At 36.3% G+C, this 12,965-nt stretch overlaps 1 protein-coding gene across 1 annotated transcript in view; it reads left to right on the top strand.

Moving 5' to 3' along the window:
• The window catches only part of LOC145983594 (KICSTOR complex protein SZT2-like), a 605,385-nt gene that overhangs the window by 123,880 nt on the left and 468,540 nt on the right, over nt 1-12,965 (top strand). Inside the window, exon 9 of the mRNA XM_083116658.1 lies at nt 9,558-9,688. Coding sequence (XP_082972784.1) covers nt 9,558-9,688 — 131 coding nt within the window. The remainder of the gene's footprint in view (nt 1-9,557; nt 9,689-12,965) is intronic.

The following is a 12,965-nucleotide window of genomic DNA, read 5'->3' as shown; positions in this document are numbered from 1 at the left end:
AACCTAGATACCAGTTTAGCTTGAAATGAATAACAGAGAAACCAGTTTAGCATGAACGGATAACCTAGAAACAGGTTTAGCCTGAAATGGATAACAGAGAAACCGGTTTAGCATCAATCAGGGTGGCTACTCACTGGAAATTCCTTGAATTACTGGAATTATGCATGAATTCTGCTTGAATTTTTCTCCGTGGTTGTTAAAAATTGTTAATCCTAATCCCATTCAATTTATACATATTTATTAATGCTTTGAGGCAAGTTTTTCACAGTTTAGCTTTTATTTTTATCGAGGAAGGAAAAGAAAAGAAAGCTGCATGGAAAATTAAACAGAATTCTCTCAATTCGTTTGCTTTGTTAGTGTCCTTTGCAGAACAATCTATCTGACATAGGGAAGATTATTGCAAGATAAAACATCTTGAGGTTAATTAAGTAAATTTGAAATTGTTTTACAATTAACGATTTTTTTGCAGATTACTATATTCCGTAACATTGTGACTTTTGTTTATAGATGTATTTCTAGTCTGAGTATGCGAAATGGTAAATGTAAACTCTGCACCTTAAAATAAATATATACTGTTCAATTGAATTGAATTAGAATTTTTGGATACATTGGAGTCACAGAGACCCTTTATATTGTTAATATATACACCTCACAGAAAGTATGGAATATTGTTATGTTAAGCATTAGTTGATAGGTGCAGCCTTGGAATGCAACAACACCTGGTATCTCTCTCTGCTGGACGTTCTTTTGTTTTCACCAACATATGCCACTGTGTCTATCACCTATTGCCTAATATTACAATATTACAAACTATTTGTGATTAGTGTATTTGCCTTTGTATGTTTTGGGGGTTGTGAGAGGTGATAATACATAGGGTTGAAATGGAGAAAACATCTGCTTGAACCCTTGAATTTTTGGATAGTTGGCCTTGAAAACCGGGAATTATACTTGAATTTTATCATGGTCTTAGAGTGGCCACGCTGAAACACCACACTCAGGAATTTATCCAGAATGTTTAATCTGGTGTAGTGTAACTTCGTTTTTAAGAGGCGTAAGGTTAAATTTAGTGACCAAATTATACTTTTGTGAAAAATTCTAGGAAAGCATTATGAAAAAAAATTGGAGGGGGAAGTTTTGATGTGTGTGGATAAATCACTGACCATGCCAGCCCAAAAATAAGCACAACGGAAAATAGCCTTCATCATGCTAGGCTTACACTGTTGGAAAGGTCACGCTCCATCACTGGTTGAAGTATAGTTTCTGACTTCAAGCTATTCAAGAAAAAGTCAAGAAGTCAACAGGTAGGTCAAGAAAGTCAAGAAATTATGCTTGTGGTCAAGAATTTTTGCTATTTTTTTTACAGTATAGTGAATTTAAATTTTATATACCGTGCGTTCATTTCGATCTTCAGCCGAGAGATCGGGAGAAGCGTGGTGGGTGGCGCTGACGGAGATGCTGACATTTGCTGCCTGTAATGCCCACTTATTTTTATGGACATATGCAGACATTTATATAAATATTGCAAAACGAGCACTAACCTGTGTTATAAGAGTACGGTTTTAATTTTAGTAGCTTAGTGGCTGTATGTGCTGATGATTTTGACATGCCCATCTCCTGTGAAACACGGCGTAGAGGTTTGTTTGGAGAACGTTCTAACGCTGCACCCATTTCATTGAGTTTTGCTTCGGTTAGACTCAGTCGTTTTTGCTTAGGTGTTTTAAAATTTAACGATACAGTTTCTCGTAATTTAAGGACAAGATGTCTAACCGTATCTCTATGTGGAGGTGAAACGCTTGGGAATTTCTGTACAAATTGCCTACACATGTCTCGACACGAGTCTGTTTTTACATAAGTGTCATACATAAAAATTCTTTGTTCTAATGTGAACCTTGCGGCTGGCATTCCAATCGTCTCACTGACACAACACACACACACACTGCAATAACACAAACAAGTAACCTCAAGTAACCAAGAATAACACTCTTGCGCACAGTATGAAATTAACACGTTCTTGGTTTACATCTGCTCGCCACTATATTCACAGCTCTGTCTTCATCTAGTCACGAAGGAACAAGAAACTCAAGCTCGGAGATTTTGGATTGCAAGGAAGCTCACGAAACCATTGACTTTTAACGGTTTTGTCTGCAGCGTAATCTTGATACAGTGTTGCACATTCGAAACCTCCAGACGATCCCCATCGACACAAAACTCTTTCAAGGATATAAACTTAATCAGGACGTTACTGGTCAAAACTATGATTAAAATTTTTTATTGTCTGTGGCCCTTAACATCGTTTTTAAAGCATATTTATTTGTGTATATAAGAGCAGAACTTGGATAAATTACAGAAGAACTTTTGCGTGTTGTAACACAGGTTAGTGCTCGTTTTGCAATATTTATATAAATGTCTGCATATGTCCATAAAAATAAGCAGGCATTACAGGCCGCAAGTGTCGGCATCTCCGTCAGCGCCGCCTGCCACGCTTCTCCCGATATCTCGGCTGAAGATCGAAATGAACGCACGGTATCTGTACTGGGATTTGATAATATTGAATATTTGGAAATGTAAAATTGTATTGAGTTGTGGTTAAGAATTGTTCACTTTGTTTGTTAAGAATTACATTCTTGTATGCATGAAGTTCTGTAAAAAAAATATTAAATAAAGTAATGTGGCCATTCCCCATCCACGATGAAGTCTGAGAGCATTAATTTTAACATGCATTAATAACTAAAGCAAGCCTAAATTTCTTTTTAAAGTACAGCTTAAGTTTTCATCTTAACCAGCCTTGTGGTACAGGTTTTACATTGAATAAAAATATATTTTTTCTTAATTTTCAACTAGACCTAAGTAGGGGGCGATTAAGTAAATGTTAAGAAAAAAGATAAAAAGTTCATGAAAAAGAAAAGAAAGGGCAAGAAAAAGTCAAGAATTTTGGTTTTGTTATACTCGTAGTAAGCAAGAATGTAAATCTGACCACTGTGTTTTGTATCTAGTAAAGGCACCTGTAGTATAGTTGGCTACTCTCTGCTGTTGCTTATGAAGTATGTTGCCACATTGATTTCTAAACTTAAGAATATTTCAGGGTGGTCAGATAATTTTTGGAGAAGTGTATGACAGGATTTGTTTTTTAATGATTATGGTGCTAAATTTACCTTTACACTTACATAAAAATATCTTTATGTACCCTACAAATTGAAATTTTGGCTTAATTTCTGGCAATTAAAATCAAGAGAATACAGAATATGTAAGAAGTTTTAATTCCATTCCAGCATACTTCAGGGTCACAATTCGATCATTTGTGTACTCTGTTTCATCTATTTCATGAGAAAATTACATTCACCATATTGTTTACATTGCCCCAGTGATAGCAGTGCCTTTAGTTTTGCCTGAATTCTCTTCTATGCCAGCCTCTTATATTCTTGATTCTGTTTTTGGCAATGATTCTTGGATTGCATGTTTGTCACTATCCACCTCCAAATAAAATGTAATTTACTCCAATGTGATTATTGTGTCGACCTTAAATGCTAGTTTGGAAAAGAAAAGTGTTGCCATCACGAAAGATAAACAAGCATCACAAATAGGACAGTGTTGAAATGTGTGTCTTTCTGTTTAGAAGTGCTCAGTAATATTTTTGCATCACTTGAGTGGAAAAAAAATGTGCTCACACAGATGAGATTTAAGAATTGTATAATACCAGAAGTGTACAATTGTGTAGAGTTTGCACCTAAGATAATAGTAAGCAAATTATACAAAATTATACTCTGCTGTCTTCATTGCTTTATCCTTCTACATTGTATGTTTTTTCAAGAAATAGAACCACACATTATCAGTGAATTTGTGAAAAAGTTTACACTTCTGTACACCTAAATGTAATTTATACAAGGGAGAATCAAATGAAAACCGCAATTAATTTTTTCCCACTATTTTAATGCAGGGATAATGTTTGATTGTACATTATTTTTCTATATAGTCCCCTCCCAATTCAATGCACTTATGCCATTGGATAGGTAGTGCTTCGATACCGCGTGAGAAAAAATCTTTCGGTTGACTGTGTAGCCACTCGTGTACCGCCGATTGGAGGTCTTCATCAGACTTGAACCTCTGCCCTCCAAGGTGCTCCTTTAATGGACCAAAGATGTGGAAATCAGATGGTGCCAAATCTGGTGAGTATGGTGGAAGTGGTAGGCACTTGAAGCATAGGTCATCGATGGTTTTCATGGTTGCACAAGCAGAATGAGGACGGGCATTATCATGTTGAAGCAAAACACCTGCACTCAGCAATCCCCTTCGCTTTGTGCGTATCGCTGGCCTCAAATGGCTCTTGAGAAGGTCTGTGTAGGTAGCACTAGTCACTGTCGTACTTGGGGGGCATGTAGTGTTCCAGAATAGGACTTTTCTTATCCCAGAATAAAGTCAACATGACTTTCCCTGCAGAGGGCTGGCTGCGAAACTTCTTTGGTTTCGGCAAAGACAAATGTCTCCATTCTTTGCTTGCATGTTTCTTCTCCGGTTGGAAATAGTGCACCCAACTTTCATCCCCGGTGACAGTGTGAGCTAGAAAATCCTCATCCTCCTCTTCATAACGCCTCAGCAGCTCTTGAGATGCATCAACCCAACGGACTTTCAGTTCCTGCATCAGCGGTCGAGGAACCCACCTGGAGGACACTTTTCTGTAGCGGAGTTCGTCATGCACTATGTGTTGTACTCAACCGAAGCTCATATTCAGCAAGGGAGCTATTTCAGCCAGGGTGACACACCGGTTTTTCTGAATAAGCCGATCTGCTACGGCTATGGACTCCTCTGCTGCGGCTATGGACTCCTCTGTCACAACTCACTGAGCCTGACCCGGATGGGGAGCATCAGTCAATAAAGTCATACCTTCTGTGAATTTCTTGCACCAATCGTAGACTTTCCGCTGTGACAGACAGGCATCCCCATACTTCGTCTGCATTCTCCGATGAATATCAACCGGTTTCACACCTTCACTCCATAAAAATCGAATAACTCCACACTGTTCCTGCTTGGTGCAACTGAGTAGTAGTGCCACCATCTTGAATCAGCTGTTACTCACATTCAACCCCACCTACCGGCACTGCTTCGTACTACCAGCTCGGAAAGACGTCAAGGACTGTGTCTGCAAATTTCCAAACGCCTAGAAAGAAAAGAAGATTTTTAATGGCACTTCTTTTGCAGTTTTCATTTGATTCTCCCTCATACATAACAACCACCAATGGCACAATATGTGTGTATGTAATTTTTCGTCAGGATAGAATGGATAAAAGGGGTGGAGGTGCTTTAATAGCTGTAAAAAGTAATTATTATGTAAGAAAGATAGATGTTAATATTGAAAATGTTGAGATTGTATGCATTAAGATTGGGTTTGAAATTTTCTCTTTAATTGTAATTTGTGTATACTTCCCACCAAAATCAAATGTTATAGCTTATCAAAACATTTTATGCATTTGTAGAAGATATGTTTAATGTATGCAGCTGTAAAATTATAATAATTGGAGACTTTAATATTCCATCTATTATTGAGTCGACTCATGATTTGACACTGGGGGATCAAATTGAAATGGAATTGCATAATTTTGTGTGTCTGACTGGTCTTGTTAGCATAAATAATATTAAAAATAGCAATAATAGAACGCTTGATCTAGTATTAACGAACGTAGATAATTTGCCGGAAGTTCGAATGTGTATCGATCGTCTTGTGAATATTGATAGACATCATCCACCATTAGATTTACATGTCAACACTGGTAATGCAAAAAGTAATATTAAAAACAAGAGCTACTAACATTCTTAATTTTTGGAAGGCGGACTTTATAATATGTATAAAGACATAAAGGAAGTGAACTGGGATGCATTAGGTAACTTTGATGATCCAGATAAAGCTGTATCATATTTTTACAAAATATTAAATGAAGTCATCACGAGACGAGTACCTAAAAAGAAACATAAGAAACGGTCTTATCCATGCTGGTTCACTCAAGAAATTATAAATGTGTTAAAGTCAAAAGAAAATTATAGGAAGAGAAAGAAACATTCAGCTAATAATCTATTAAGATTTAAGGAGCTTCGTAAAGAATCAAAGAAGCTGATTAATGCTGCATATAGAGCATATATTAGTAACTCCGAAGAAGCTATTAAAACTAATCCGAAGTGCTTTTGGGATTTTTTTAACAATAAGAAGAAAGGGAATACTCGAGTGAATACAATGATATATAAAGGTACGGTTCATCATTCTTATCAGTCTATCGCAGACTCATTTGCTTAATATTTTAGTAGTGTCTATGAAAAAGAGGATACAGAGCTGTTGGATATTGGTAATTTAACCATGGATGTGAGTCACTGTCTAGTTGTAATGGAGATCAAGGAGGATGAATGTAAACAGTCTATTCGGAAATTAAAATCAAGTAAATCTTGTGGGCCAGATGGAATACCCTCGTATGTATTTAAAGCGTATAAAGTCTAGTGACATCACAAATTATAGACCGATTTCATTAATATCTGCACCTGCTAAAATATTTTTGCATGTTAAACCCTATTTATCTTCTTGTCAACATGGATTTATGCCGAGAAGATCTACTGTAACTAATCTTGTTACTTTTACTCAATATATCGCTGAGGCAGTTAATCAAAATCAAGCAGTAGACATAATTTACACTGACTTTGCAAAAGCGTTTGATAAACTAAATCACCACATCCTTTACAAAAATTGGTACAGTTCGGTTTCTCGAATGATTTAGTTGCTTTATTTCAGTCTTACATATTGAATAGAGAGCAGTATGTTCTTTATAATGCTTGTTCATCGAGTACATATATTAGTCATTCGGGTGTTCCACAGGGATCAAATCTTGGTACCTTATTGTTCTTATTATATATTAATGACTTGCCTTCTGTTATTAATTACTCAAAGTGTCTCTTATACACAGATGATTTAAAACTATACAAGAATATTGTAAAATTTAAGGATCTTATAGAATTACAGTCCGATTTGAGTGAATGCCATCAATGGTGTATAAGAAATAAGCTCTATTTTAATGTTGCTAAATGCTTTTCCATGGCATTTACAAGAATTTCATCTTCATTTTTATTCAATTATACTATTTGTAATGTGGGTCTTCAGAGAGTCAATACAATTAAAGATTTAGGAATAATTCTGGATTCTAAACCCACTCACAAGAACCATGTTGATAAACTAGTAGTTAATGGTTTCAAAACTCTGGGATTTATATTTAGAAACACAAAGAAAGTGCAGTGTAGTAAAGCCTTAACAGTTGTGTATAATGCTCTGGTGAGGAGTAAATTGGAATACGCTAATGTAATCTGGAGTCCTTACTTCCAATTATATATTGATAAACTCGAACGAATCCAGAATAATTTTTTAAGATATCTGTTCTTTAAAAAGTATAAAAAATCATCTTATGTGTTAAGAATACCTTATAATATGCTACTAACTGAGTTTGAATTTTCCTCTTTGAAAACTAGATCTGATATTGCAAAGCATATTTTATTATATAAAGTTGTTAATGGTCTAACTGAAACAGAAGAAGTTTTGCAAAGATTAAACTTCTGTACTAAACCTCAGTCATTAAGATTGCGTCAACCGTTTAAATACACTGTTTCCAAAAATTTGGTCCATCAGAATTCTGTGGTCATTTGTATGTGTAAACTACATAATAGTATTGTTAAGGATAAAATTATGTAGATTTTGCATTCCCTTACGCAAAGTACATCAGTAATAAAGGGCTATTATTCAAGACAAAGTTAAGATGTAACGATATATGGTATTTAATTTTTTATTTTTTATTTTTATGTTGTGTATTGTATGTATTGAATTGCACTTAACTTTATTGATTTGCATATTATCTTTTATGTTTATATGTTCGATAATTTGAAAATATCAAAATGAGAGTTGGGTGTTTATCTCTTTTGTTTAGTGTGGGTTTTAATATGGAGTTTCGTTATACTGTTTGAAGTCTGAAGCTTAGCTTCATGTATATTGGTACTATAGTATTATTCTAGTTTTATAATTTTTCTTATAATTTTTCTCTTGTTGTATTATATTTGTCGGTGGGTATATTGTATTGTATTTTTTATCTTCTTTCTTTTTTGTTATTTTTTGTGTGTTGCATAATGTGAGTATTGGGTTTGTGATATCCCATTGTAATTGGAGCAATGCTCTGTTATGGGATTGCTTATAAATAAATAAACAGCCCATTGAGAGCCCTGGCCTACCTACTGACTGCCAGCCTCACTCCCACCTTTTGATGTGGGAGATCATCCAATCAGTTACGGGGTGACATGTGGTCAGCATTGACGAACCTCCAGTCATCGTCGTAGGTTTTCATGACCGGCTTATCCTACTCATTCATAGTGCCCCAGTTTCCTCACGATGGTGGGTGGCCACTGGTCCCCTACACAGGCCGAAATTTCAGGAGAAAAGCTGTTAGGCTTCCCTCAGGAGACTTGAACCTGCATGCATCCTGTAGCCGGAGCCCAAAGCATGATGCCTTAGAGTGCATGGCCATGGTGCAGGACAATTTATACATTATCAACCAAATCATGAACTGCAATACCATTGCCACAATCCAGAATGTTGTTTTCTGCTACAAATTTGGCATAAAATGGATTGGAAGAAGTTATTTTAATTTCTGTGTCTTTACTATGGCATGATAATACATACATTTTTAAACTAATTTAACACTTCTAATTCAGATTCCACATCTGAATATTCTTATTTACTAAATTTTTGCCATTTTACCTTTAGATAGAAATGCAACTAAGAGAAACAGGTTGACCTTCTGCAATTTTTGTGAATTAATGGTTATGAATTTGCGAAATCAGCTTGTTGAACTTCAATCACAAGATAGGGCTTTTTTTGTGTAATCCATTTTGAGTATGTACATATTTTTAGGCATGTTTCTTTTTGATTCACCTAAGTAAAATTATGGTCTTTACATAGAAAGCTGGATGCAGGGACCAGATATATGTGTTCTACATTTTTAACACTTCACATATAATAAAGTTTTAAGAAAACGTACTAAAGACTCATTATGGTTTTGAGCAATCCATTTATCCACTAATTGATTCCTTGAATGTTATTAGACATATGCATAATTATACATGATAGTATGACAAGTTTTTTCATGCTAAAAGAGACATAAAGGTGTCATGAGAACTTTAATTGTGCACTCAAAATTGTGTGTTTCTTTTGTTACAACCTAGAATTACTATTCCAACCACTGTAGCAGAGTAGTTAGTATATCCTGCTATGTTGGTAAGTCATGGACATTTCATTGTGTTCAATGCACCATTTTCATCCTCATTGTGATTAATCTGAAGATGAAAATATAACCCAAATTGGAATGAAATAATGAAATTTTCATTGTCTTAAAATATAATTTTTACTGTTTTTCTGAAAGTAAAGCATTTTGCCCACCAACTTGGTTTTGCACCACTGTTGGTAACTTCATATTCATCTTATTAATGATTATTTTATTTGTTTAGTTGGACACAAAATGAGTTCTTTAACTTTTTTTTTTTTTTAGGAATTAGGATGTAGCACTGGAATGAATGTGTACCATAAGGCATTCCTAATGTGGACAATACAGAAAAACAACCAATTTTTTGGCCATCTGTATAACCCATATCATCTGAGAACAGAAGAATGGATTATTAGGTAGGGCCATATAGTAGAACCACTGTACTCTGTATTATATTTAACCCTATACTAAAATTAAAATTGAGGAAAATATGAAAATTAAATATTCGTGAACAGAGTAATGAAAATATACAATCATAAAAACATGCTTAGCAAAATTTTTGTTCTGTGTAATACACATTTCTCCTCAAAAGCTTTTTGTATGATAACTGGAAATGCTTCGCAGTTTCCTATGGAATGCAAGATGCCTAATCTCTACCAGGTACTAATTTATGCTTTCATTTTTTCCATCACTGTACATATTCTACATAACTGTCCTTAGCCAACAGCAATAATTGATGGTCAACTTTATTTCATATGGTATGACAAGAGATACATAATTGTAGATTTGTTTATTTAGCATTGAAATTACACTGATGTAAATACAGTCAAACCCCAATTTTACGTTTTTCAGGGGCCCGTAAATAAAAAACGTAAAATGTGGGAAACGTAAAAAGCGGGAAAGAATAAGGGAGGGGTGAAACTCAAGTGTCAGTAAGAAATGACTACACAATCGACTTTTAAGGGGGTATATTGTATCAAAATTATTTAAAAACAGGAAAAAGTATGATAATGAATTTCTAAGGGAAAAAGCAAGATGTGCTGTGAAAGTCAATGACGGATTAACGAGATTCACTTTCGAGGATAGGACGTTTAATATTGTGTGATTTATTTTCAGCATGTGAAAGGTTCAGGAGAAAAGCGGCAATTATATTATTCTTCGCATCATGTGCATTTCCTTCCTGCACTGCTTTGTGTGTTCAAGGTGTTTATCAGAAGGCAGAACAAGAAAATAAGAATAGCTTTTCTTTTTCTAACTCCTCACTTTGTGTCTGGTATTCGTGTTTCCTAATCATCAAAACAAAACAACCTTCCGAGAGGAGGTTCAAAACAATGCCCTTTTTTCTTCCCTTCGGAGTGGATGAGTCATAGCTCTGTAGCCAAGAGACGAAACATTTGGCGTCGGTTGCCAGCTGCCCGTTGCTCGCAGACTCTCCTCCCACTGGTTTGTAATGGAAGGGAGGGGAAGGGGGACATGAACAGCTGGTGGAGCCAAGCTGAACAAGTCTTATCAAAAGTGTGCTGATTCCCGGCCAAGTTGCAGGAAGAAAGAAGGAACAAGAGGTGAGGGGGAAAGGATCACTGCTTGAAGCTCTCTCATGTTGTCATGTCAATGCTTCAGACATATGAGCAAGATTTCCGACGTGGGGCATTATAGAATGAGATAGGGGCTGAATCCTTCAATTACTGCATAGCTCTGCACAGTGCCGGAGTAATGAGCTCATGAGTGGGGGGAAAATTAGCCTTTTTTTTCACTTGCAGTGTGCTATGTTCATTGAATGCACATATTCAGGTTGAAGAGCAACTGCGTAATTTTAGATGCCAGAGGAAAGTCTTTCCACCTTTATGTTAATTGGTTAAGATGTCTCATGTAAGGGTGCTCACTTCAACACAAGCAAGAAAATCAGGGCAGAAATACTTGGCACTTTTCAGTAATTACAAGACTAGTGATAAAGAATGGACGATATCGGAAAATTGATATTGCGATATATCGTCAAAAAAATATTGTCACATTTGATACAATACTACTACTCTTATGTGATACTATATTTTTTCCGTATCGTGATATCGGCGATATATTGTGACGATATATCACTGACATGATATATATCACTAAAATATCATGACAATATATCGCCAACATGATATATATCACCAAATATGACAATATATTGCCGACACATTATATATCACCAAATATCATGATGATATATTGCTGACATGATATATATCACTAAAATATCATGACGATATATCGCCAACATGATATATATCACCAAAATATCATTATGATATATAATCTAGTTGATATCACCTGGACGATATTTTTTTAGTATCACAATATACTTTGTCTGGACGATATATTGCCCAACACTACTAGTGATGATACCATAAGGGGCGTGAGAAAGCAAATCCCCCCCATGCAAATGAGAAAAAGTTGAAGGTAAAGTTTCCCATGCACTTTGCACCATGCCGCGACCCATATATATATATATATATATATATATATATATATATATATATAAAAAATCAAATAAGGTAAAAGGAAACACTCACCGGACAGTAGAAAATTCAAAATTTTGAATTTTCCTACTGTCCGGTGAGTGTTTCCTTTTACCTTATTTGATTTTTACTTAGCCCTTTTGGCCCTCCTTGCTTTTATCCACACACACACACACACACACACACACACACACACACACACACACACACACACACACACACACACACACACACACACACACACACACACACACACACACACACACACACACACACACACACACACACACACACACACACACACACACACACACACACACACACACACACACACACACACACACACACACACACACACACACACACACACACACACACACACACACACACACACACACACACACACACACACACACACACACACACACACACACACACACACACACACACACACACACACACACACACACACACACACACACACACACACACACACACACACACACACACACACACACACACACACACACACACACACACACACACACACACACACACACACACACACACACACACACACACACACACACACACACACACACACACACACACACACACACAGACAGACAGACAGACAGACAGAGATATACATACACATATACATACATACATACAGGAATAGGGTCAGAAATGGTGCCAGAAGGGCGGATAAATACAAATTATGAAGGAGACAGTAAACACTTACCACACACAAAGAGAAATAATTCAATATTTCGCGATCTGAGTCGCATTTTCAAGAAGGAAGATAAAAGATCGACGACACTTTGAGTAGAGGCACAGAATACTGACCGTAGCGTCTCTACGGTCAGAGTTTCCAGAAACAGTTGATAGGAAACACGAAGTACTTTAGCCAGTGTTTACTGTAAGGTGGGTGGGTAGTTTCGGGGAGGAGAGGAAAGAGTTACTGGTTGGCTAGGTTGAGTCCGGGGAGTATAGTGGCGTGCATGCCTGCTATATAGGCCCTTTCCCATCGCCTGCGGAAGGATGTGTCAGAGCGGGGGGGTAAAAGATGGATGATGGCAACACAGAAGCAGTTATTGAAGGTGGTGTTATGGCTGTTGGTGTGGATGGCAACTGTGAAATCGGAGTTTTGGGTGGAGGAACGGTGATTATTTATCCTTAGATTCAAGGG

The sequence above is a fragment of the Lepisma saccharinum genome, chromosome 2 (assembly GCF_977018435.1).
Source record: "Lepisma saccharinum chromosome 2, izLepSacc3.1, whole genome shotgun sequence".
NCBI lineage: Eukaryota > Metazoa > Arthropoda > Insecta > Zygentoma > Lepismatidae > Lepisma > Lepisma saccharinum.
The sequence above is the reverse complement of the archived record's forward strand: the minus strand, read 5'-3'. Positions and strand labels throughout refer to the sequence as shown.